This window comes from Anas acuta, chromosome W (assembly GCF_963932015.1).
Source record: "Anas acuta chromosome W, bAnaAcu1.1, whole genome shotgun sequence".
Taxonomy (NCBI): domain Eukaryota; kingdom Metazoa; phylum Chordata; class Aves; order Anseriformes; family Anatidae; genus Anas; species Anas acuta.
Window position 1 is genome coordinate 20,928,827 of NC_089016.1, and position 27,534 is coordinate 20,956,360.

Sequence of the window (27,534 nt, forward strand, 5' to 3'; positions counted from 1 at the left end):
ACAGGATGAGCAGTGTGAGAACAGTAAAAAAACAAAGATCACAAGTTCTCAAAACATAAGAAAAGAGAAAAAAAATGGAAAAGGGAGAAATTAAAGGGTTGATAAAAAAAAGAAAACCATTTATGTATATGTTATATATGTATATATATGTACCATATATGTACATATATGGTATAGAGGAGCATCGAATAGCTTGTGAACCTGTAGTGCTCAGCCAATGAGGAAACAGGGGAGGTGATCAGGTGTCGGGTAATAGGGAATAAAAGGTTATGATATGTTTACTAAAATGCGCTCCTGATTGACAGGATGCCTGTCATTGCAATCGTGAATAAAATAGCTTCACAGAAGGTCCTGTCTGAAGAAAATAATTTGAGATTTTTCTCACAGTAAGTATGTAACATTTACCTTGGCAGGTTTGTAGGAGTGGTCCGATGTAGTCAATCTGCCAGGCCTCACCGTATCGAAAGCCAAGCCATCTCCCCCCTATTCCAGGGAGACTTTACCCGCATGGCTCGTTTGATTGCAGCACAGGTTTCACACTCATGGGTAACCTGAGTGATGGCCTCAATGGTCAGGTCCACCCCTTGATCACGAGCCCATCTGTATGTAGCATCCCTCCCCAGATGTCCTGATGTTTCATGGGCCCATCGAGCTACAAACAGCTCACCCTTACATCCCCAGTCCAGGTCCACCTGAGCCACTTCAGTTTTCAAAGCTCAATCCACCTCTGTGTTATTCTGTTTTACGTCAGGGGCACGATTCTTAGGTATGTGAGCATCTATATGATGGACCTTTACAGCCAAGTTTTCTACCCCGGAATCAATATCTTGCCACAAGGTAGCAGCCCAGATAGGTTTACCTCTGTGCTGCCAGTTGTTCTGTTTCCACTGCTGCAGCCACCCCCAAAGAGCATTTGCCACCATCCATGAGTCAGTGTAGAGATACAGAGCTTGCCATTTTTCTCTTTTGGCAATTTCTAGGGCCAGTTGTATAGCTTTCACTTCTGCATACTGACTCGACTCGCCTTCCCCTTCCATGGCCTCCACAACTTGTCGTGTGGGACTCCACACAGAAGCTTTCCATTTCTGATGGCTCCCTACCACATGGCAGGATCCATCAGTAAACAACACATATTGCTTTCTGTCTTCTGGCAACTCATTGTATGGTGGTGCCTCTTCAGCACAGGTTACCTCTTCTGTCGGCACTCCAAAATCCCTGCCCTCCAGCCAGTCCATGATCTCTTCCAGGATTCCCGGGTAGTTGGGTTTCCCCATTTGAGCCTGCTGTGTAATTAATGCTACCCACTTACTCCACGTAGCATCAGTCGCATGGAGTGTAGTGGGAATTTTCCCTTTGAACATCAAATGTGACACAGGTAGCCATGGGGCCAAGAGGAGTTGTGCTTCTGTACCCACAACTTCTAAAGCGGCTCAAATCCCCTCATATGCTGTTAATATTTCCTTTTTGGTTGGGGTGTAATTGGCTTCTGATTCTCCGGCTCCAGAAGCCCAGAGGTTGACCTTGAGTTTCTCCTGGGGTCTTTTGCCAGAGGCTCCAGGTGAGGCCATGCTCCCCAGCTGCACTGTAAAGTACATTTTGCACAACTGGTCTGGTACGGAGAGGCCCAAGGGCCACCGCACAAGCTATTTCTTGTCTGAGTTGTTCAAAAGCATGTTGTTGCTCGGGGCCCCACTCGAAATAGTTCCTCTTTCAAGTCACTCGATATAGAGGACTCACAAGATGACTATAGCCTGGAACATGCGTTCTCCAGCATCCCACAAAGCCTAAGAAAGCTTGTGTTTCTTTTTTTGCTAGTTGGCAGAGACATAGCAGTTATTTTGTTGATCACATCCGTCGGAATGTGGCGACGTCCATCCTGCCATTTTACCCCCAAGAACTGGATTTCCTGTGCAGGTCCCTTGACCTTACTCTGTTTAATGGCAAAACCAGCTTTCAGGAGAATTTGGACTATTTTCTTACCTTTCTCAAAAACTTGTTCTGCTGTATTACCCTACACAATGATATCACTGATGTACTGCAGGTGTTCAGGAGCGTCCCCCTGTTCCAGTGTCGTCTGGATCAGTCCATGGCAAATTATAGGGCTGTGTTTTCACCCCTGGGGCAGTCAATTCCAAGTGTATTGAATGCCCCTCCAAGTGAAATCAAACTATGGTCTGCATGCTGCTGCCAGAGGGATGGAGAAATATGCATTAGCAATATTGATTGTAGCATACCACTTGGCTGCCTTGGACTCTAGTTCATACTGGAGTTCTAGCATGTCTGGCACTGCAGCATTCAGTGGTGGCGTGACTTCATTCAGGCCCTGATAGTCCACTGTTAGCCTCCACTCGCCTTTAGACTTTCGCAATGGCCATATAGGACTATTAAAGGGTGAGCAAGTTTTGCTGATCACACCTTGGCTCTCCAGCCGGTGCACGAACTCATGGAAGGGGAACAGGTAGTCTCGGTGCGAAATTGCCGACGGTGCACAGTTGTAGTCGCAATTGGCACTTGCTGTTCTTCAATCCTCAGCAATCCTACAGCAGAAGGGTCTTCTGAGGGACCAGGCAGGGTAGACAGCTGCTTAATCTTCTCTGTGCTCAAAGCAGCTATGCCAAAAGCCCACCAGTACCCTTTTGGATCCTTGAAGTACCCTTTCTTGAGGTAGTCTGTGCCAAGGATGCATGGAGCCTCTGGGCCAATCACAGTACGGTGCTTTTGCCACTCATTCCCAGTTAGACTCACTTCAGCTTCCAATACAGTTAGCTCTTGGGATCCCCCTGTCACTCCAGAGATAGAGATGAGTTCTGCCCCTTGGTGGCCTGACGGCATTAAGGTACACTGTGCACCTGTGTCCACTGAAGCTTTATATTTCTGCAGTTCCGGTGTGCCAGGCCATCGAATCCACACAGTCCAGTAAATCTGGTTGTCCCTCTCCTCTACCTGGCCAGAGGCAGGGCCCCACTAGTCCTGGTTGGAGCATCTATCACTTAATTCTTCCAAATGTGAAGCAGAGGTCTCTTCGTCAGGGTCAGGAGTAATACTAGCCCTTCTACTGCCTCTGGGGGACTGCCCAACAGAAACTGGGGCAGTAATCCTCCTAGGGGCCTTTTTTCTTGCTGCTGTATCTTTCCGCAGTTCACGTACCCAAGCAGCTAGAGCCAAGGTCGATTCACTGTCCCACTTCCTCATATCTTCCCTGTGGTCACATAAATAAAACCACAAGGTGCCCCGTGGTTTGTGTCCTGGATTCTTTGCTGCTTGAGGTGGAGAATGCTGGCACTTAATGGCTGAAAGATTCCTCCATCTAGGTGAGGAGGAAGTTATGTGTTCTTCTAACCGTTGGGACAGTTTTGCCATGTCTGAAATGCAGGCCCATACTGGGCAGAGAGATTTTCTTCGTATTTATGAAGCTGGTTGGACACAGTATCCACTGTTGGCCCCATCCCCTCATCCCAATTCATTGCTGACAGTGTGCTGGCATGTGATGAGGGTGCAGCCCGTACAAACTTCCGCCACATGGATGCTGTGCACTGGACTTCATCAGGGTCTTTAGGTGTCTGTTCATGGTTCAAATTACTATAAATAATCTCCAGCACAGCTAATTCCCTCAGGTGCTGGAGACCTTTCTCCACAGTGGACCACTTGCCTACTTGATATACAATATCTTCCTTCTGGGGATACCTTTCTTTCACAGCTGCCAGGAGTCGCCTCCAGAGGCTGAGGACCTGTGCCCCTCTCTCAATTCCTCTGTCAATTACCCTTTCTCTAGAGAGGGATCCCAGCTGCTTGGCTTCATTGCCTTCTAATTGTTGGCTATTGGCCCCAGCATCCCAGCACTGAAGCAGCCAGGTGAGGATGTGTCCACCTGGATGACGACTGAAATCCTTTCATATTTCTCGCAACTCACTCAGGGATAGGGATCAGGTAGTTTCTGATTGATTTATGATTTCCATCTCTTCTCTCTGATGTTGTTGTGATAACACTGCTTTAGAGGTGCCTGACTTTTCCTCTTCTCCCTCTTCGTTAGGAGGAGCTTCTTCCCTTACTAAACGAGATGACTTCTGTTTCCATTGTTTTGACTTGACTATGGGGGCGACTGATACCATAGATGGTTGGTCCTCTGGGGTAGTCACAGTGTGTATTATCTCGTCATTGACTTCAGAAACTTCCCCATCCCCTTGAGGGATGTTCAGTCCAGTCTTGGGGCCAGTTTTGTTTAGCATTTTTATCAATGATCTGGATGAGGAGACTAAATGCACCCTCAGTAAGTTTGTGGATGATACCGAGTTGGGGAGAAGTGTTGATCTGCTTGAGGGTAGGAAGGCTTTGCAGGGGGATCTGGATAAGCTAGATCAATGGGCCACATCCAATTGCATGACATTCAACAAGGGTAAGTGCTGGGTGCTGCACTTGGGTCAAAATAACCCCATGTAGCGGTATAGGCTTGGGGAAGAGTGGCTGGGAAGTTGCCTTGCAGAAAAGAACCTGGGGGTGCTGGTCAACAGCCAGCTGAACGTGAGCCAGTAGTGTGCCCAGGTGGCCAAGAAGGCCAGTGGCATCCTGGTCTCCATCAGAAGAAGAGAAGAATAACAAAGATGGTGAAGAGACTAGAAAACAAGTCTTATGAGGAACAGCTGAGGGAACAAGGATTGTTTAGTCTGGAGAAGAGGAGGCTCAGGGGAGACCCCATTGCTCTCTACAACTACCTGAAAGGAGGTTGCAATGACAGTCTCTTTTCTCATGTGACAAGCTATAGGATGTAAGGAAATCACCTCAAGTTCCACTGGGGGAGGTTTAGATTGGATAGCAGGAATAATTTCTTCATGGAGAGGGTGGTCAAGCATCGGAACAGGCTGCCCAGGGAAGTGGTGGAGTTCCTATCCCTGGAGGTATTTAAGAGATGTGTTAATGTGGCACTTGGGGTCACAGTTTAGCAGTGGACTTGTAGTGTTGGATGGATGGTTGGACTTGATGTTCTTGAAGGTCTTTTCCAACCTTATTGATTCTATATAAATACCTGATGAGAGGATGCAAAGAACCTGGAGCCAGGCTCTTTTCAGTGGTGTCCAGCAACAGGACAAAAGACAATGGGTACCAACTGGAACTCAAGATTTCATCTGAACATCAGGAAGCACTTCTTTACTGTGCGAGTGACTGATCATGGGACTGTGTTGCCCAGAGAGGCTGTGGAGTATCCCACCTTGGAGACATTCAAAAGCAGGTTGGACATGGTCCTGGGCAACCTGCTTTAGATGTCCCTGCTTGACCAGTGGGGTTGGACCAGATGACTTTCAGAGGCCCCTTCCAACCTCAACCATTCTGTGATTCCACTGCTTAAAGCAGCTAGTCCTGGCTGCTCTTGCTGCTAAGAAGTAGGGATGTTTCTGAGAATTCTCATGTACTCTTTTGTAATGAGGCCAGATCGAAACCCTTTGACTATGAGTACCCAAAATCTTGTTTTGAATTTTGTTTTTATTTTAGATGGAAAAATGTATTTAGAACTTACCTCTTACTTACAGGGTGATGAGGGCAGGGATGAAGGATGTGTTTCTTCATGTGCTAGAAATGGGAGAAAGCAAAATAGTTTTAAAACCTACAAAGTTAAACCCAACTTAATATTCTGGTATTTCATATCTTTGGTGGGATTTGATGACAATATCCCCTGAACAATAAAGCAATCTATTTATCAATAAAATGTAGCTAATTTTATACTGACAACCATCCTAGTGATACAAAAAAAATTTGATTTCTATGCAATACTTTATATCTTGGTAATGTTCATGAAGAATAATAAGTTGTAAATTCTGAAGTGCAGTAATTTTTTTACCTTATATAATTTTATTTGCTAAGCAGTTAACTTTGAACTATGTGTGTTACACATATTTACTATTGCTGTGAAAACATTCAGGTGTGACTCTACAAAGAGTTTGGGTTTAACATTATATGTCCCTGATCCTAATTAATGTCGGTTTTAGAGTAATTACATGGCTCAGTCTTCAAAATAGGACTATAATCAAAGTTTACAATTTATTAAAGGAATAGAGGTAAGCAAACAGCGCTGGGTGCGCTGGGAGTCTCTGCTCCACCAAGACACACACCAGTTATATCAAGCAGTTGATTTTTATGCTCCTAGGCTAATACATATTCATTACTACTTCTAGAAAAAAACAGGGTTATTATAATTAGTTTCCAGAATCCAAACCCTCCTACTGGAGCATGCGTATCAGTCTCCGGTGGTCCTTCTGGGGGGTCTCTTGTGCTGAAGGCTCATAGTCTTCCTCCCTCTTGTCCTTCTCCTTTGTCCAACTTGGCTGTATGTCAGAGACTTGTGCAGCGTCCCCTGCAAGCTTTGTCTTTTAGTTGTCCTTCAGCTTTCCCCTTCTTCATAATCTCTTGGACAGATATCAGAGACTTGCACAGTGTCCCATGCTGTATGTAGTGAGGTAGGGGTTGGCCTGTTCTCCCACGTGCCTGGTGACAGGATGAGGGGGAATGGGCTAAAGTTGCGCCAGGGGAGTTTTAGGTTAGATGTTAGGAAGAACTTCTTTACTGAAAGGGTTGTTAGGCACTGGAACAGGCTGCCCAGGGAGGTGGTGGAGTCACCATCCCTGGAAGTCTTCAAAAGACGTTTAGATGTAGAGCTTAGGGATATGGTTTAGTGGGGACTGTTAGTGTTAGGTTAGAGGTTGGACTCGATGATCTTGAGGTCTCTTCCAACCTAGAAATTCTGTGATTCTGTGATTATGATTCTTTCAGGAAGCCATTCTTCCTCTCTCCATTTTTAGGCACTACCACCGGCTAAGGAAGCATCAATACATTGTTTCACTCTATTCAGATCATCATATAATTTTATTCCTAAATGATTTCCTTGTATTTGTGACAATAAAAAGAACAAGGGTCTTATGTATCCCACATAGCAGATTCCTGACCAGTCTTTTGGTAGCATTTTGTAGGCATGTTTGCCACACACCCAATAATGTCCCTTTAGGGCCCACATCCCATTTGCAATTACAACCAAGTTCTCCTTAGCAGCATGTCATATTACAAGCTGACCAGAAATGTTTAAAGTACACTTGTTTCCCATTCTCATCTTGCCACCTCCAGCGGTAGACCCTTACCACATGCTGCTCCCTAGTGGTATTATCACTCTGACAGCTCAGGATCTGAACGTCAAATTGTCCCTCCGCATGTGCTCTTGCCATGGTTTTACATCCAGATCCAAAAAATTCCTTATACGAGCATTTCAGCCAAGTTCCATTTTTCAGCTGGACGTGTGTAGCATTCCATTTTCCTCTACTTGCTTATGTCCCAATTAGATTCATGGCTTTTATTCTGTCCTTCAGGGAGCAACCCATCTTCAGCACCCGAGCTCATGTCTTCCACATTGACCCAAACACTAAGAAGAACTGGGTTCCCACCAGCAAGCATGCTGTTACTGTGTCCTACTTCTATGACAGCATAAGAAATGTCTACAGGATAATCAGTTTGGATGGATCAAAGGTAAGTTTTATTTTAGAGAATTTGTTTGCTGATTGATTTTTGCATTTATTTTCCAGTCTGATGTCCTTCATGTATCTTCTCAGATGCTTTTGTTATCTAAGAGATTACTGATGTGTTAAAAGGGTTATATTGTTTCATTAGATGTTTTAAGTGTTCATTGGAAAATATTATTCTCCATACATTCATATTTACTTTGATAAATCTGTTGCTGAATTTAAGCAATGACCTTTTATTTAATATTGATCAATCTAAAAGGGCATTCCCTGTGATGTATACTAAAAAGTACAAAGAGTGTGTGTGAGTCAGCACAGGCAGGCAGCAGGAACAAGAACAGACCCACAGCTAAAACACAAAAAATAATATTATTTTCATTACTTTGACAACTGGGGGATCCCCGAAGCAACACCCAGGCAGAGGCACACAAGCAGGGACACAGGCACTGCTAAGCTTGGTCCATGCTAGACGATAACAGGCCTGCTGTTTACACCTGTTTATCAAGGGTTTGTGCAGGCAGTTTTTACCATCATGCTGTGATCCTCACTGTGCTTCTTTGATGTTCTCTGTGCCAAGGCCAGGAGCTCAAGCGTGTCCAATACGGCACGACCAAATCTACCAGAAACCTATGTTATCTATACACACATAACTTGCCAAATACATGGAGCATAAAAAGCAGTAGGTACAATTTATGTGCTTTTTTACACTGCTGCTTTCCAGACTTTACGCCTTCCCAGCTGCAAGGTCACTTGAGCATATTTACAGTCCTCCTCAACAGTCTTTCGTTCTGATCTCATCCTTCTCACCAATCTTCCGCTTTTAACCCATTCCTCCCAACATATGGTTATAATAACCTGTTTTCATCCCCACATTCAATGATGTAACATTATCATTGGCTTCAGCATTATGGAAGACATCTGTTCAGTGCCTATAATCATTCAGTAAGTCCTTCATTACATCATCTTCCAATTTTTGCTGTAGGGAATGTGATGATTCCTTCCCAATAAAGCACTGCATAGTAAGCTTTTATCAGAACTCAGTTGGGTTGTGTTTGAGGGAGGGTTATGGTTTTTTGTTTTTTTGTTTGTTTTTTTGTTTGTTTGTTTTTAATTAGGAAAGATAATGTGTTGAGCTTCTGTTGTAAGAAACCTTGTTTAAAATATTAATTTAGAAGACTTGGGAAAGTACCTGACAGTTCCTTTGGTTCTACCCCAAGTGGGTATAAAGACAGTAACTATACAAACAGCACATCAGAAATCTATGCAATAAGGACATTAAAGATATGCAAAGTATAATCAAAAGCTATAATCCTTTGAAGAGACTTTCAATTGCAATTTCTGGAGATGTGTCAATTCATGATGGTTGGAGCTGAAATACTCTGTATAAGCATAGCAGCACTCACAGATTTCTTTCAGAGATCTCTATATGATAATACTTCAGATGACTGAGACTCTGGTACCAAAGCCTACCCAAAATTTTCAAAGTTTAACTCTTACTTTGTTTCCTCCCTTCCAGCCTTCCTTCAAATGTTGTTGTTTTTTTTTTTTTTTTCATTTCATCAAATAATTAAAGTAGCTTTTTCTGTGACTGTTTATTAAAAATAAAAAAGCAACCCCCCCACCCCCCAAAAAAAACAAAACTAAAGCCAAAAACAACAACAACAAAAAAACACACAATTTTGGGATTGGGACTAGATACTGTATGAAATCAGGGCTACTATTTGTAATGTGTAGCACCTAAATTGATCTGCACATTTTACAAAATCCTTATAATATCCATTGGGGTTCTTCTGCCTTTGTCTAAAGCTGCAACTCTTGCAAAGTGGTTGCTGAGTTGCATTGTCAAGCAGTTGTTCATCTATTTATTTACTCTTTTGTCTTCTGCATTTCCTTTGTATTTACAATGCTATTGGCAAGGTATACTGATAATTCAATCTATCACTTTTATTTACTCTCTCTGTTGTAGTCTTAATGTTTTCATCCCAAGCATTATGTATCTTAGATCCCAGTCTCTCTGATTAAGACTCATTGTTTTAGTTATCACAACACCTCAGAAACATGCACAGGTGAATAGCGGGGGGGGACCCATGGAAGACCTGTTTGTTTTTTTTTGGCATAATTCACAGATTTATTATTATTATTATTATTACATTTTTTAACATGTCTGTGCATATAAAATGTAATATGTACAAAGGGCTAAATATAAATATAAAGTATTCTTAAGTTCAGAATGCATTCAGATAATCTCTGGTTTATGGCATTCAGCTACAATGCCTCATATTGTCTATTGGTCAGACAGAAGTATTACATTGGCAAAGGAGAAAAAACTATAATGTAATTCTATGGTTGTGAGTTTTGAAATGAAACTGAATAAAGATGATTTTGTTTGTTTTTTTTTTTAAACGGATTTTACATTGCAAATGTCTCAATTTTACATGTTGCCAGCTGCCAAAAACATTTGTTGAACTGTGTTAGCTTTAAAGCTCTCAATTGCCCTCAGGTGGCGATAAATATATGATCCAAACAGATTTTATTGAAAGCCTCAGTGCTGGTGGGGTTTACAGCACCCTGTGGGTTTGTACATTGCAGAGAATGAAATGCATGTGGCTGCTCAGTTGCAGTGGCTCAGATTGTTGTCCAATAAAAAGTTCAGATTCATTACCCGGTATGCAATAAGCCAGTCTACACACTAGGCCAAGAAATTGTTTATTTCAGAATTGCTTAAGTCTGGGTATTAGGTGGTTTCCCACAAAGCTGGCACACCTAAGGATATTCCATGCCACTTTTTATACAGTCCCTTATTGATTTTACAATCAATACAAATACATCTTTGTACAATTCCCATAGTCTCTGATTGTTTACATAATTAGCATACTGCTGACATGACAGAATAATTCTGTACATCCTTAGAAAGAAAAGATCCCTTGTTGGGCCACGGTCTCCCAGCCTAGGGGCATGATTTTTACTATTATAATAAGGATAGTTCACAGACAGTTCACATTAGAATACTCTTGTTTTCCAGCCAACTATTCATATTACGTTGATTGGTGAAGTATTCAAAGGCATAAGTCAGGATGTTTTCCTCAAGAATATCAACAGAAGGGTCTTCATGATTAGCAGTTCCTCAGTTAATCATCCTTTGGACATCTCTAAGGCCTGGGCTATCTTGCCCTTTCCTCAAAGTACATATTTGATCTCTTTCACAGAAAACGGAGTTAACTATACACTCGTATCATAATTCCCCCCCTTTGAGACTTATCTAACCTCCTAAAGTTAGATGAGTCTCATCTTTTCATTTCAACATTTGATAATTTTGATCAACATTTAAATGTACACTCTATTAACACTTAGATACAAACAAAGAAAACTACTGCTGTAACTAGTACAAATAAAATTTTCTTTACCCACAACTTTAGATCCAGAAAGCAAGACGTCAACCATTGCCAGGCTTCAAAAACCCATATGAAGCTATCAATTCAAACTGGGTGCTCTGGCTCCAGGGATTCAAAAACACTTCTTGATTTCCTTCACTCCCTGGCTTCCTGACTATGCTCAATCAACAAAAGGCTGTTAATCACTTTATTCCACTCATTTTCTAACTTAAAGAAACTTATGCCTTTACACAGAAAGTGTATATATATATACATACATATATAGGGTAGACACACTAATAGAGATAAACTTCAGTTTATACAGTCTAAGACTATAAATTTATAGTCCATTAACTTCAGTGATTTTCAACTTTGAAGACCCTGTTATTTCAGTTTTCCATAGCTGTGGAGGAGCAGCTTTCACTCAGGTATAATGAATCCACAAGTCAATCTGTCTAAGTTTCACAGCAGTATTTGTCATTAACAGCACCAGAAACGTTCCTTTACACTTTTCAGTTAGGGGGTCTTCCCTCCAGGCTTTCCAGGAGAAAGGGAGTGAACCAGTGCATCCACCGGAATCAGCACCCTTAATAGTGTGTATCTGTGGATGAGACACAAAGTTTTTCCTGAAGACAAATGGAAAACTGTAAGTGCTTGGTTCTCAGTTACATCCATCTGATCAGGTTTCCCAGTCAAATTTATAGTATAGGGCTTCCCATACAATATTTCAAATGGGCTTATATTTGAGACCTGGGAGTTATCCAGACTCTAAGTAAAACTACTGGGAAAACCTCTGTCCACTTCAACTGAGTTTCCTGGCACAACTTTCTTATTTGGCCTTTCAGTGCTTGGTTCATCCTTTCTACCTCACCACAAGATTATGGCCTCCATGGGGGTTTGCTGCCACAAAGTGAGGCCACCTATCAGGTATTCCAAATCACAGAATCATAGAATGGCTCATGCTGTAAGAGACCTTTAAAGACCATCTAGTTCTACCTCCCCTGCCACGAGCAGGGATGCCACCAACTAGATCAGGTGCCCCAGGGCCTCATCCAACCTGGTCTTGAACACCTCCAGGGATGGGGCATCCACAACCTCTCTGGGAAACTTGTTCCAGTGCCTCACCACCCTCACAGTGAAAAATTTCCTCCTAACATCTAATCTGAATCTCCCCTCTTTTAGCTTAAAACCATCCCCCCTTGTCCTGTCATTATCTGACTGAGCAAAAAGTTGCCCTCCATCTTCTTTACAAGCCCCCTTTAAGTACAGAAAAGCTGCAATGAGGTCTCCCTGGAGCCTTCTCTTCTCCAGGGTGAACAACCCCAGCTAGCTCTCTCAGCCTTTCTTCATAGGAGAGGTTCTCCAGCCCCTTGATCATATCTGTGGTCCTCCTCTGGACCCGTTATAACAGATCAATATCCATCTTTTCCTGGGGGCTCCAGACCTGGACGCAGTACTCCACGTGGAGCCTCACAAGGGCAGAATAGAGGGGGACAATCACCTCCCTCAGCCTGCTGGCCACTCCTCTTTTGATGCAGCCCAGGATGCAGTTTGCCTTCTGGGATGCAAGCGTGCACTGAAGGCTCATGTCAAGCTTTTCATCCATCAGAACCCCCAAGTCCTTCTCTGCAGGGCTGCTCTCAATGAGTTCTTCTCCCAGTCTGTACTTCTGTCTGGGATTGCCCTGACCCAAGTGCAGAATCTTGCATGTAGACTTTCTGAACCTCATTAGGTTCACTTGTGCCCACTTTTCTAGCTTGTCCAGGTCCCTTTGGATGGCATCCCTTCCTTCTCTTGTATCAACCGCACCACTCAGCTTGGTGACATCTGCAAATTTGCTGAGGATGCACTTGATCCCACTATGTTGTTAATAATGATATTAGATATCCCCTGAGGGATACCACTCATAACTGTGGTGGTTTTACCGTGCTGGGCAGCTAAACCCCACAACCGCTCTCTCACTCCCCCTCTTTTTAGATGAGGAGGGGGAGAAGTAAAGCAAAGAACAACTCATGGGTTGAGATAAGGATAATTTAATTAAAGGGAAATAATTATAATAATTAAATAAATATTATTATGAACTAAACAATTTAACTAAAGGGAAATAAAAAGGGAAAGGGGAAAAGGGAGGGGGAAAGGGAAAATAAAAAAAAGGGAGGAAAACAAACAAATAAAATAAATGAAGGCTATGTGGAAGTGCAGAGGAAAGAAATTACTCTCTACTTCCCACAAATGAGCGATGATTGACCACGTCCTTGAAGCAGGGCCTCAACGCACGTAGCCAGTGTTCAGGAGGAGGACCGACATTTTCACAACGAGAGCCCACCCCTCCCCTCTTCTTCCTGTTTCCACCTTTTATTGCTGAGTGTGACATCATATGGTATGGAATACCCCTTTGGTTGGTTTAGGTCAGCTGCCCTGGTGATGTTTCTCTTCTCACTTTTTGCCCACCCCCTAGGAGGGTTAGAGAGAGGCCCAATGCTGTGCCAGTGCTGCTCAGCAGTAGACACAACACTGGTGTGATAACACTGCTGTTCCAGCTACAAGTGCAGAGTACGGCACTGTATGGGCTGCTGCAGGGAAAGTTAACATTCCAGCCAGACCCAGTACAATCACCAGCCACCACTTGGACCCCCTTGACCACAACTCTCTGTGTGCAGACATCCAGCCAATTCCTTATCTGCTTCAAAGCCACATCGCTCCAATTTGGAGACCAGGATGTCATGTGGGACCATGTCAAAGGCCTTACAGATGTCCAGTGTAGATGACACTGGTTGATCTTCCCTTATTGACTGATACAGTCACTCCATAATAGAAGGCCACAAGATTGGTCAGGCATGATTTGCCCTTAGTAAAGCCACGCTGGCTGTCTCAAATCACCTCTTTGACTTGCATGTGCCTTAACATTGCTTCCAGAAGGATGTGTTCTATTATCTTCCCAGGAACAGAGCTGATTCTGACCAGTCTATAGTTCTGAGGGTCTTCCTTTCTACCCTTTTTAAGAATGGGAGTGATATTTCCCTTTTTCCAGTCACCAGGGATTTTACCTGACTGTCATGACTGTTCAAATATTACGGGGAGTGGCTTGGCAACTACATCAGCCACTTCCCACAGGACACTAGGATGCATGTCATTGGGCCCCATAGACTTGTACCTGTTCAGTTTCATTACATGGTCTTGAACATGCTATTTGCTTACAGTGGGAGGGACTTTGCTCCTACAGCCCCTGACTAGAGGTTCAGGGACTCGAGAGATGTTGGAAGCCTGACTGCCAGCAAAGACGGAGGCAAAGATGTTGTTGAGTACCACAGCCTTCTCCATGTCTGTGGTTACTAGGTCACCTTTCTCATTTATCAGAGACGGTACACTCTCCTTGGCCTTTCTTTTCTGGCCAATGTACCTATGGAATCTCTTGTTATTTTTTGCATCCATTACCAATTTTAGTTTCATATGTGACTTAGCTTTCCTTATCTCATCCCTGCACATACAGATGGCATCCCTGTACCCTTCCTAGGCCACATGTCCCTGCTTCCACTGGAATCTTGGGATTTTTTCTTTCAGTAGATACTGGACTACTTTCAGTAGATACTGTCCGCAGAAGGGCTACAAAGATGGTGAAGGGCCTAGAGGGGAAGATGTATGAGGAGTGGCTCAAGTAACTTGTTTTGTTCAGCCTGGAAAAGAGGAGGTTGAGAAGAGACCTCATCATGGTCTCCAGCTTCCTCACGAGGGGGAGCAGAGGGGCAGGCTCTGATCTTTTCTCTTTAGTGACCAGCGACAGGACCCGAGGGAATGAAGTTAAGGTGCGACAGGGGAGGTTCAGGCTGGATATCAGGAACAGGTTCTTCACCAAGAGGGTAGTCGCACACTGGAACACGTTCCCCAGCCAGGGATGTAGTCATGGCACCAAGCCCATAGAATTTTCAGAAGCCTTTGGACAATGATCTGAGTCATATGGTCTGAGTTTTTGGGTAGACCTGTGTGGAGCCAAGTTGGACTCGATGATCCTTGGGTCCCTTCCAACTCAGGATATTCTATGATTTCTATTATTTACTTCCCTGATTTAATTGGTTCAACACAAGAAAGCTTTGGACCAACGAGAAAAGATATCCACAAATACAAGGAGATATCTATATTTTTTATACCTAGGTAACTCAGAAAAATCGATTTGCAGGTAGTCACCAGGAATCATTCTTTTTCACGTTGACAGGAGGAATTTTTATCTGTATTTTAGGGTTGTTCTTAAGACAAAGCTCAAATTTTCAAGGCTGGTGTTTTTTTTTTTTCTATTAGTAACATCCATGCTCCAGTAGCATACCTCCTGCATTACCTACTAGAGCTTCAGCTCCCATCTACTTTTACTGGTTCCGCTGATTTTGCTCTCCTGAGTTTCGCAGTTACCCATGCAAATGGCACTACTTTGTCCTTGATCTTGGTCAGTACTTGATTCTATTAATCTCCCAAAGTATCTTCAATCTATCTATGCCCAATCACTGGCATAGAGAATTTACTCATTGGTCCCTTGCAATTGCTTACTACCAAATAAGTGGTTCTTGGATCTACTAAAAATATTATAATTTCATTCCCCATCTTTACTGGAACCAGGGGCTCTGCTGGGGCCATAGATGATTCTACCCCTGGTCCCCTTCAGTTCGAGTCTTCCATGCCAGTCATTAACAAGACCACTTCAGGAACATTTGTTAATTTTGGCTCTTTGGATTAGTGCACTTTTGGACATTCGTTCCACCAATGCCCCTCTTCCCAAGAATATGCACACTGATTTAATCCCAATGAGTAAGACGGATGAGAGGTAGATATGTAATATCTCCCTCATCCTTTTCCTATGCCTTGATTTCCCATCATCCTGCCTCTTCCTCCTTTTTGAAATGTTTTACCATGTGACAACATTTGTGCTTGAACCATAGCTGTTGCAAGCAAACTTCCTTGCATTTTTTCATTCTTCAGTTTCTTTTTTTCTTTCCTTCTTCTCTACTTCATCTTGATTATTATATACCTTATTAGCTATCTCAATTAATTGAGAAACAAACATTCCTGAAACTCCCCCTAACTCGCTGCAACTACTTCCAAATATAAGGCGCTGATTGTCCCATAAACAGCATATTAAAATGTTACTTTATTTGCCTCATCATCAGAATTTAAATCTGTCCATTTCCTAGCTACTTCACATAATCTTTCATAAAATGCTGATGGTCCTCATTAGGACCTTGAGTTACTTGATATAACTTAGAAATATTTTTAGGCTTCAGTACTCCATGCTTACTTCCATACAAAATTAACTTTTTGTTTGTTTGTTTGTTTTGTTTTGTGTTTTTTTTTTTTTTACAAGCATTTTACCTCTGTCTGTATTTGGATCCCAAGGAGGTTCTTGTTCTGACATTAACCTCTCCATCCCTTCCCTGACATTAATTCTCCTGTTTCTTCTTTTCACACTGTTTCTTATGCAAGCCAGGATGCTGTTGGCCTTCTTGGCCACCTGAACACACTGATGGCTCATATTCAGCCGACTATCAACCATCACTCCCAGGTCCTTCTCTGCCTGGCAGCTCTCCAACCACTCATCTCCCTGCCTGTAGATCTGCTTGGGGTTATTGCACCCCAGGTGGAGGACCCGGCACTTGGCCTTGTTAAACTTCATGCAGTTGACCTCAGCCCATCGGTCCAGCCTATCCAGATCCTCCTGCAGAGCCTTCCTACCCTCGAGCAGATCGACACATGCACCTAACTTGGTGTCATCTGCAAACTTACTGAGGGTGCACTCCATGCCCTCGTCCAGATCATTGATGAAGATATTAAAGAGGACCGGTCCCAGCACCGAGCCCTGGGGAATGCTTTAAACTACGTAAGAAGGGGGATGGGGCTGAAGCAAGGATTGTTGGAGCTGTGCCAGGGGGAACAATAGCAAGGCCGGGGGATAAGGCAATGGCCCAGATGAAGTGCATCTACACCAATGCATGCAGCATGGGTAACAAACAGGAGGAGCTGGAAGCCATCGTGCAGCGGGCAGGCTACGACTTGGTTGCCATCACGGAGACGTGGTGGGACCAGTCTCATGACTGGAGTGCTGCAATGACTGGCTATAAGCTCTTCAGAAGGGACAGGCAGCACAGAAGGGGTGGTGGTGTGGCTCTCTATATTAGAGAGTCTTTCGATGTTGTAGAACTCGAGGCTGGGAATGACAAGGTCGAGTCCCTTTGGATTAGGATCGGCAGGGACAACAAGGCTAGCGTCCTGGTCGGGGTCTGTTATAGACCGCCAAACCAGGACGAGGAGACGGATGAGGAGTTCTACAGGCAGCTGACAGAAGTTGCGAAATCTTCAGCGCTTGTTCTCGTGGGGGACTTCAACTTCCCTGACATATCCTGGAAGCACAACACAGCCCAGAGAAAGCAGTCTAGGAGGTTTCTGGAGAGTGTGGAAGATAGCTTCCTGATGCAGCTGATTAGTGAACCTACCAGGGGTGGCGCCCCGCTAGACCTTCTCTTCACAAACAGAGAAGGACTGGTGGAGGATGTGATTGTCGGGAGCTGTCTTGGGCAGAGTGACCACAAAATGGTGGAGTTCACTATTCTTGGCGAGGCCAGGAAGGGGACCAGTAAAACCGCTGTATTGGACTTCCGGAGGGGTAACTTTGAGCTGCTCAGGACACTGGTTGGTAGAGTAAAAGGGACTTTAGGGCTTTGGGGCGACCGGGTAAAGGATTAGGGGCACAGGTTGTGTCCTTCCTGTAGCAGGAATAGACATCAACAGGTGTTGTGGTTCCGCTCGAGTGGGCAGTCGAGCTCCACCACAGCCGCTCTCTTACTCCCCCTCCTCAAAGAGGAATGGGGAGAAAATATGTGAAAAGGGCTCAAAGGTTGAGACAAGGATGAGAAAATCACTCAGTAATTATTGTAACGGGCAAAACAGCATAAGGAGATAGTAAGATTTATTGCCTATTACTAACAAGCGAGAGAAGTGAGAAACAAAGGAAAGAAACCAAAAGCACCTTCCCCCCCCATCCACCCTCTTCCACCTCCTCCCCCCGAGCGGCGCAGGGAAACAGGGGAATGGGGGTTATGGTCAGTCTACAGCGCTTCTTCTCTGCTGCTCCTTCTCGGTCACTCTCGTCCCCTGTGCTGTGGGGTCCCACCCACGGGATACAGTCCTTGATGAACTGATCCGGCGTGGGCTTCCCACAGGCAGCAGCTCTTCCAGAGCTGCTCCAGGTATGGGTCCGTACCACGGGGTCCATCCCTCAGGAGAAAACTGCTCCAACCTGGCTCCCCCATGGGCAGCAGCTCCTGCCAGGTCACCTGCTCCTGCGTGGGCTCTTCTCCACGGGCTACAGGTCTGGCCCGGAATCTGCTCCGGTAGGGGTCTTCCACAGGCGGCAGCCTCCATCGGTGCAGGGCCACCTGCTCCACCGTGGTCTCCTCCACGGGCTGCAGCGTGGAACCCTGCTCCACCGTGGTACTCCATGGGCTGCAGGGGGACATCCTGCTTCACCATGGTCCTCACCACAGGCCGCAGGGGACTTCTGCTCCGGCGCCTGGAGCACATCTCCCCCTCCTTCTACACTGACCTTGGTGCCATTCCTCACTCCCTTCACTCTCCCGGCTGCTGTGTGGCGCAGCGTTTTTTTTCCCCTGTCTTAAATATGCTCTCACAGAGGCGCAAAACAACATCACTTACTGGCTCAGCTCTGGAAAACAATGGGGCCCTTCCCAAACATGGGGCAGCTTCTAGATCTTTCTCACAGAAACCACCCCTATGGCTCCCTGCTACCAAAACCTTGCCACGTAAACCCACTACAACAGGCAGACTCAGTTCGTCAATATGTGGCTCTGAGACTGCTGCCACTGGCAGAACTTTGGGTTTCTTGATCATGGGAAGGTCTACCTGGTACCAGGTCTGCTGGCACCAGATGGGATGCACCTTTCTCAGAGGGGGAAAAGGATTTTTGCCCAGGAGTTAGCAGGGCTGATTGATAGGGCTTTAAACTAGAATCAAAGGGGGAAAGATAAAACCAGGCCCGCCGGTGATAAGCTATGGGATGGCGTGCCAGAGTAAGAGGGACTGTGTGCTAGTGAGGTCCTTCAGTATGCTCCACAAGGTGCTGTGTACAATGAGACATATTTGTGCTTCTACACAAACACATGCAGCATGAGGAATAAACTGGATGAGCTAGAAGTCTTAGCTCAGTCCTGCAGCTATGACATCATCAATATGAGCGAAACCTGGTGGGATGAGTCCTGTGACTGACTGGTGTGTTGCAGTAGATGGTTGCAGGCTCCTCGGGAGGGACAGGCAGGGTAGGTGAGGCAGCGAGGTAGCAATGTATGTAAAGGAGGGGCTGGACTGTGTGGAGCTTGCAGTTGATGATGGAAAAGTTGAGAGCCTCTGGGTAAGGATTAAGGGACAAACAAATAAAAGGGATGTCGTTGTGGGAGTCTATTACAGATCACCTGGCCAAGATGACAACACCAATGAATTAATCTTTGCAGAACTACGAGATGCCTCAAGATCAACTCCCCTTGTCCTTATGGGGGATTTCAACTTGCCAGACGTCAACTGGGATCACCACACGGCTGACACAAGCAAGTCCAGGAGGTTCATAAAGCACCTAGATGATAACTTCTTGGTGCAGGTGCTAAGGGAGCCAACTAGGAAAGGTGCCCTCCTTGATCTGTTGCTGGAAAACAGAGAGGGTCTTGTGGGAGATGTGGCAATTGGCGGCCGTCTCGGTCATAGTGACCATGAAGTGGTTGAGTTTAGAATTTATGGTGACAGAAGGAAAACTGCCACCAACGCTTCAGCCCTGGATATGGGGAGAGCATACTTCAGGCTGCTCAGGGAACTAGTTACTAAGGTCCCCTGGGAAGCTGCTTTTGAAGGAGTTGGTGTCCATCAGTTCTGGTCATTCTTTAAGCACTGTCTCCTAAAAGCACAGGATCAGGCAATTCCTAAATATCGGAAGTCAAGCAGGCGGGGCAAAAGGCTGGCTTGGCTTCTTCTGGAGCTTAGGCATAAAAAGAAAGCATATGGCTGCTGGAAGCAGGGTCGGGCAACATGGAAGGACTACAGGGACTCTGTTTGCCTTTGTAGGGAGAAAATTTGTGCAGCCAAAGCCCAACTAGAGTTGAAGCTGGTCAGGTCTGTGGGAGACAATAAAAAGGGCTTTTTAAAATAGGTGAACAGAAAAAGGAGGACCAGAGAAAATATAGGTCCACTACTTGATGGGGATGGTCACCTAACAGACAAGGACATAGGCAAAGCAGAGACGTTTAATGCCTTCTTTGCCTCTGTCTTCAACACTGATGATGGGCTTCGGGACCCCAGGTGCCCTGAGCTGGAGGACCATGATGGTGGGAATGATAAACTCCCAACCGACCCTGAATGTGTGCAGGATTCGCTGCTCTACCTGGACCCATTTAACTCCATGGGTCCGGATAGGCTTCATCCCAGGGTGCTTGGAGAGCTGCCTAATGTCACTGTGGGACCTCTCAATTATTTTTCGATGGTCTTGGGAATCTGGAGAGGTCCCAGTTGATTGGAGGCTGGCAAATGTTGTACCAGTTTTCAAGAAGGGCAAGAAAGAAGACCCTGGTAACTACAGGCCTGTCAGTCTCACGTCAGTGCCTGGTAAAATTATGGAGAAGATTATCCTGGGAGTTACTGAAGCGCAACTGGGGGACAATGCAGTCATTGGTCCCAGCCAACATGGGTTCACAAGGGGTAGGTCCTGTTTAACAAATTTGATTTCCTTTTATGATAAGATCCCCTACCTAGTCAATCAAGGGAAAACAGCTGATGTGATCAGCTGATTGTAGATTTCAGTAAAGCTTTCAACAGAGTTTCCCATAGGATCCTACTGGACAAAATGTCCAGCATACAACTAGACAAAAACATAATACGATGGATGAACAATTGGCTGACGAGTAGGGCTCAAAGGGTTGTGGTAAATAGGGCCACATCAGGCTAGCGGCCCGTCACAAGTGGGGTCCCCCAGGGCTCCATTTTAGGGCCAGTTCTTTTCTATGTTTCTATAAACGATTTGGATGTAGGACTTGAAGGTGTATTGATCAAATTTTCTGATGATACTAAACTGGGAGGAGTTATTGACTCTGTTGAGGGTGGAAAAGCCTTGCAGAGAGATCTGGACAGATTGGAGATCTGGACAATCACCAACCACATGAAGTTTAACAAGAGCAAGCGCAGGGTCCTGCACCTGGGACAGGGCAACCCTGACTATACATACAGACTGTGGGACAAGACCCTGGTTCTGGTAGCGGGAGCCTGCAGGGGTGGTCTCTGTGAAAAGAAACCAGCAGCTACCCCATGTTACGTAAGGGTCAGTTTCATCCAGCTCTAAAGGGGCCCACCACTGCCCAGAGCCGAGCCATGATCAGTGCTGTTTGTTACTCTGTGAGGTATCAACCCTTCGTGCCCCATGTTGGGCGCCAAAAATACTGTAGTGGTTTAACCCATCCGGCAGATAAGCACCACACAGTCATTCGCTCAACCCCGCCCCCCCCCCCCCCCACTCCCTCTCTGGGATGGGGGAGAGAATCAGAAAAAAAAATGAAAGCCTGTGGGTTAAGATAAAGATAGTTTATTAGGACAGAAAAGAAAGGAAAATAATAATGATAATGATAATAGTACTACTACTAATAATGTGTACGAAACAAGTGATGCACAATGCAATCGCTCACCACCCGCTGACTGATTCCCAGCCTATCCCCAATCAGCTGGTCTCCCCACCCCAGCCAGCCACCCCATATTGATTGTTCAGCATGAAGTCATATGGTATGGAATACCCCTTTGGCCACTTTGTGTCAGCTGTCTTGGTTCTGTCCCCCAGGTCCTGATGCACGCCCACCAGTCAACCATTGCATGCAATATTGCTTCAGTTTTCCTTTCGTTAGGTGATCCCCACCAAACTTATTCCAGTTCTTAAGGGTGTATCCTAAAAGTGAACAAGGAGTTGGTTTGGAGTAAGGACTGTTACCAGGGCAACTTTTATTAGGTCTAGTCACTGTTCCATAGTCTGGAGTGTAAGAATGTAGACTAACATTATCTATTGTCTAGAATATCCTGTAGTATTAGGAACTGGATGTGGTAATCAACATGCTTTGGGGGACTCAGCCAAACTGGCAAGAAATAGGGAAGCACTGATGCCCTGATGATAAACTTGCCCCATCATAATACTAAAAACCACACCCACAGGTCAATACAACCCTAGCCCAGATGAGGACCCTACCCATGAGCATACATACATTTTCTAGATTAGATTGTGCAACTATATGTAAATCACTAACCAGTTAGAATGTAGTGGGATGTGCTACTATGATCATGACTGTGTAGAACTGTATAAAAATCAACAGGGGAAGTCTGGAGTCAGGCCAGCTTTGTGGAAAGCCACCCGATACCCAGACTTGAGCAGTTCTAAAATAAACAGTATATCAACCTTGTGTGTGCATTTGGCTTATTGCACTGGGTAAATAATCCAAACTTTATCGGACAACAATTTTTGGCAACCCAGACAGAACAGCCTTAGAGCCTTGCCCAGATTGTCTTGCTGGTTGCCAGTGGGGAGAATGGATATACAGGACTCCATTGTGTACCGACCATTTTGATCAGGGACTCACGGGATCCTCTCCCTGTCCAAAGGTGGTAAGCAACTCAGCAGTGCAATGCCAAATGTGAATGAGATATTTTTTTAGTTAAGGTGAAAAGGGTGGTTAAGAGGTTTTAAGAGTTTTTGTTTGAGCCAGCATTTGTGGTAAATAATTTCATGCATATAGACAGTGACAACCAGAGTGCATGAAGGTGTAGGTCATTCATGGTATTTTTAAATAATTTCTTACATGTAAATGGTGGCGACCAGAGTGTATGAAGGAGTGGGCATAGGCCCCTCTGTTTGGTGCATAGACCTTTCCTGTGGTAAAATGGGGATGAGTCCTTCTTCCAAACCAAAACTTTGTTCACCTTTAGGATGCATCCTTAAGAACTGGAATAAGTTTGGTGGGGATACTTTAAACAAAGGAAAAATGAAGCAATATTGCGTGCAATAGTGGCCTAAATATAAATTAGATGATGGGGAAAAATGACTGGAATTAGGTGCTTCGGAATATGATACAGTTTTACAACTGATGTTATTTTGTTGGACAAGCAAATGGATTGAAACACCTTATGTAGATTTGTTTGTTTTTTTTTTCTTTATGAAATGACCATGAGACTAGAAAAATGCAAATTATTAATTGATTATGCTAATGTGATGATTATGGCAAATGATAAAGAGCTGGCATTTTATGAAAGGTTATGTGAAGGGGCTAGAAAATGGACAGATTTGAATCTGGATGATGAGGCAAATAAGGTAAACAGTCAGTGCCCAATATCCGGAAAAAGCCAAAGAGGGTAGATGGAGTTTCAAGAATGTTCATTTCCCAGTGAATTGAGATAGCTTATTATGTATATAACAATGGAGATGAAATAGAGAAAGAGAAGAGACAGAAGGAAAAACAGAAGAAGGCAAAGAGGCAGGCAAGTCTACTTGCAACAGCAAGTCCAAAATCCAAATGTTGTCACGAGGGGGCAGAGGCAGAAAAATAGAAAAAGGAGGCAGAGAGAGGGGAAGGGGAAGATATGTAACATCTAATCACAGAATCACAGAATCACAGAATTTCTAGGTTGGAAGAGACCTCAAGATCATCGAGTCCAACCTCTGACCTAACACTAACAGTCCCAACTAAACCATATCCCTAAGCTCTACATCTAAACATCTTTTAAAGACTTCCAGGGATGGTGACTCCACCACATCCCTGGGCAGCCTGTTCCAATGTCTAAGAACCCTTTCGGTAAAGAAGCTCTTCCTAACATCTAACCTAAAACTTCCCTGGCGCAACTTTAGCCCGTTCCCCCTCGTCCTGTCACCAGGCACGTGGGAGAACAGGCCAACCCCCACCTCACTACAGCCTCCTTTAAGGTATCTGTAGAGAGCGATAAGGTCGCCCCTGAGCCTCCTCTTCTCCAGGCTGAACAAGCCCAGCTCCCTCAGCCGCTCCTCGTAGGACTTGTTCTCCAGGCCCCTCACCAGCTTCGTCGCCCTTCTCTGGACCCGCTCAAGCACCTCGATGTCCTTCTTGTAGCGAGGGGCCCAAAACTGAACACAGTACTCAAGGTGCGGCCTCACCAGAGCCGAGTACAGGGGGACGATCACCTCCCTAGCCCTGCTGGTCACACTGTTTCTGATACAAGCCAGGATGCTGTTGGCCTTCTTGGCCACCTGAGCACACTGCTGGCTCATATTCAGCCAACTATCAACCATCACTCCCAGGTCCTTCTCTGCCAAGCAGCTCTCCAACCACTCATCTCCCAGCCTGTAGCTCTGCTTGGGGTTATTGCGCCCCAGGTGCAGGACCCGGCACTTGGCCTTGTTGAACTTCATGCAGTTGACCTCAGCCCATCGGTGCAGCCTATCCAGATCCTCCTGCAGAGCTTTCCTACCCTCGAGCAGATCGACACATGCGCATAGCTTGGTGTCATCTGCAAACTTACAGAGGGTGCACTCAATGCCCTTGTCCAGATCATTGATGAAGATATTAAAGAGGACCGGTCCCAGCACCGAGCCCTGGGGAACGCCACTAGTGACTGGCCTCCAACTGGACTTGACTCCATTCACCACGACTCTTTGGGCCCGGCTATCCAGCCAGTTTCTAACCCAACGAAGCGTGCGCCAGTCCAAGCCAAGAGCAGCCAGTTTCTTGAGGAGAATGCTGTGGGAGACGGTGTCAAAAGCCTTGCTGAAGTCAAGGTAGACCACATCCACAGCCTTTCCCTCGTCCACCCAGCGCATCACTTTGTCATAGAAGGAGATCAGGTTCGTCAAGCAGGACCTGCCTTTCATAAACCCATGCTGACTGGGCCTGATCGCCTGCTTGCCCTTCAAGTGCTGCGTAATGACTCTCAAGAGGATCTGCTCCATGAGCTTCCCTGGTACTGAGGTCAAACTGACAGGCCTGTAGTTTCCCGGGTCTGCCCTCCGGCCCGTCTTGTAGATGGGCGTCATGTTTGCTAGCCGCCAGTCAGCTGGGACCTCCCCCGATAGCCAGGACTGTTAAATGATAAATGATGGTAAGCAGCTTGGCCAGCTCCTCTGCCAGTTCTCTCAGTACCCTTGGGTGGATCCCATCCGGCCCCATCGACTTGTGCACATCCAAGTGCCATACCAGGTCACCAACCAGTTCTTCATGGATAGTGAGGGCCACATCCTGCTCCCCATCCCCTTCCACCAGCTCAGGGTACTGGGTATCCAGAGAACAACCGGTTTTGCCGCTAAAGACTGAGGCGAAGAAGGCATTAAGCACCTCCGCCTTTTCCTCATCTCTTGTAACTAAGTTTCCCCCCGCATCCAGTAAAGGATGTAGATTCTCCTTAGTCCTCCTTTTTGTGTTGATGTTTTTATAAAAACATTTTTTCTTGTCTTTAACGGCAGTAGCCAGATTGAGCTCCAGATGAGCTTTGGCCTTTCTAATTTTGTCCCTGCACAGCCTCGCAACATCCTTATAGTCCTCCCTAGTGGCCTGCCCACTTTTCCAAAGATTATAAACCCTCTTTTTTCTCCTAAGCTCAAGCCACAATTCTCTGTTGAGCCAGGCTGATCTTCTTCCCCGCCAGCTCGCCTTTGGGCACGTGGGGACAGACCGTTCCTGCGCCATTAAGATTTCCCTCTTGAAGAGCGCCCAGCCTTCCTGGACTCCTCTGCCCTTCAGAACCGCCTCCCAAGGGACTCTACCAACCAGTGTCCTGAGCAGCTCAAAGTTACCCCTCCAGAAGTCCAATACAGCGGTTTTACTGGTCCCCTTCCTGGCCTCGCCAAGAATAGTGAACTCCACCATTTTGTGGTCACTCTGCCCAAGACAGCTCCCGACAATCGCATCCTCCACCAGTCCTTCTCTGTTTGTGAAGAGAAGGTCTAGCGGGGCGCCACCCCTGGTAGGTTCACTAATCAGCTGCATCAGGAAGCTATCTTCCACACTCTCCAGAAACCTCCTAGACTGCTTTCTCTGGGCTGTGTTGTGCTTCCAGGATATGTCAGGGAAGTTGAAGTCCCCCACGAGAACAAGCGCTGAAGATTTCGCAACTTCTGTCAGCTGCCTGTAGAACTCCTCATCCGTCTCCTCGTCCTGGTTTGGCGGTCTATAACAGACCCCGACCAGGACGCTAGCCTTGTTGTCCCTGCCGATCCTAATCCAAAGGGACTCGACCTTGTCATTCCCAGCCTCGAGTTCTACAACATCGAAAGACTCTCTAATATAGAGAGCCACACCACCACCCCTTCTGTGCTGCCTGTCCCTTCTGAAGAGCTTATAGCCAGTCATTGCAGCACTCCAGTCATGAGACTGGTCCCACCACGTCTCCGTGATGGCAACCAAGTCGTAGCCTGCCCGCTGCACGATGGCTTCCAGCTCCTCCTGTTTGTTACCCATGCTGCATGCATTGGTGTAGATGCACTTCATCTGGGCCATTGCCTTATCCCCCGGCCTTGCTATTGTTCCCCCTGGCACAGCTCCAACAATCCTTGCTTCAGCCCCATCCCCCTTCTTACGTAGTTTAAAGCCCTCTCAATGAGCCCTGCCAGCTCCTGACCCAGGATCTTTTTTCCCCTAAAAGATAGGGACCCGTCTGCGGCCATCAGTCTGGGAGCTGAGTAAAGTGCCACATGGTCGAAAAACCCAAGATTTCTGTGCTGGCACCAGCCCCTGAGCCACGTATTTAACAGGTGGGCTTTTCGTGTCCTCTCTGTACCCCTCCCTGCCGCCGTAGGGATGGACGAAAGCACCACCTGCACTCCCGCTCCATTCACTAACTGTCCCAGCCCCCTAAAGTCTTGTTTGATAGCCTTCAGGCTTCTCTCTTCAGTGTCGTCACTACCTGCCTGGACTATCAAAAGAGGATAATAGTCTGAGGGGCGAACCAGGTTGGGAAGCTTCCTGGCAACGTCCCTGCCCCTGCCCACAGGGAGGCAGCAGACTTCCCTACGGGTAGGGTCAATCCCCACCCCTCTGATTCATTAGGATTAAATCAGTATTCATATTCTCAAGAAGAGGGACATTGGAAGAAGGAATGCCCAAAATTAAATCAGTCTAGGGGAAAAAAAATTAATAAGGGTTCCTGAGGTAGACCTGTTAATTACTGGAACAGAGGAATCAGACTGAAGGGGACCAGGGGTAGAATCATCTATGGCCCCAGCAGAACCCCTGGTTCCAGTAAAGATGTGGAATGAGGTTATAATATTTTTAGTAGATTCAAGAACCACTTATTTGGTAGTAAGCAATTGCAAGGGACCAATGAGTAAATTCTCTGTGCCAGTGATTGGGGCCATGGGAAAGCGAGAGGTTAAACCCTTTTTGCAACCAATTAAATGTGAAATTGGAAAATTAGTATTGACTCATGAATATTTATACTTGATGGAATGTCCTTTGCCTCTTTTAGGACAAGACCTATTAAATAAACTGGGTGCCCGATAACCTTCAAGAAAGGAAAAATACATATACATATTCCTGAAAATAATGCCTGGCAGGTACAAGTATATCTGTTACAGGGGAATTTTGAAGATGCTCCAGGGAAAGGGATTGAGTCAAATACCATCTAACATCAAGGATGCA

At 45.6% G+C, this 27,534-nt stretch overlaps 1 protein-coding gene and 3 long non-coding RNA genes across 5 annotated transcripts in view; 2 read left to right on the forward strand and 2 right to left on the reverse strand.

Annotated features, from left to right (window-relative positions):
* The window catches only part of LOC137847062 (uncharacterized), a 38,348-nt gene extending 24,874 nt beyond the window's left edge, over positions 1-13,474 (reverse strand). The window contains exon 1 of the long non-coding RNA XR_011090770.1: positions 12,779-13,474. This is a non-coding gene — a long non-coding RNA (uncharacterized lncRNA). The remainder of the gene's footprint in view (positions 1-12,778) is intronic.
* LOC137847051 (uncharacterized) overlaps positions 1-27,534 on the forward strand; it is a 750,318-nt gene that overhangs the window by 150,820 nt on the left and 571,964 nt on the right. The window lies entirely within an intron of this gene.
* The window catches only part of LOC137847055 (uncharacterized), a 310,848-nt gene that overhangs the window by 114,413 nt on the left and 168,901 nt on the right, over positions 1-27,534 (reverse strand). The window lies entirely within an intron of this gene.
* Positions 1-27,534, forward strand: part of LOC137847024 (homer protein homolog 1-like) — a 242,478-nt gene that overhangs the window by 88,312 nt on the left and 126,632 nt on the right. For both annotated transcript variants that reach the window (XM_068665272.1, XM_068665273.1), the window contains exon 2: positions 7,347-7,503. In XM_068665272.1, the coding sequence (XP_068521373.1) occupies positions 7,347-7,503 (157 nt within the window). The remainder of the gene's footprint in view (positions 1-7,346; positions 7,504-27,534) is intronic.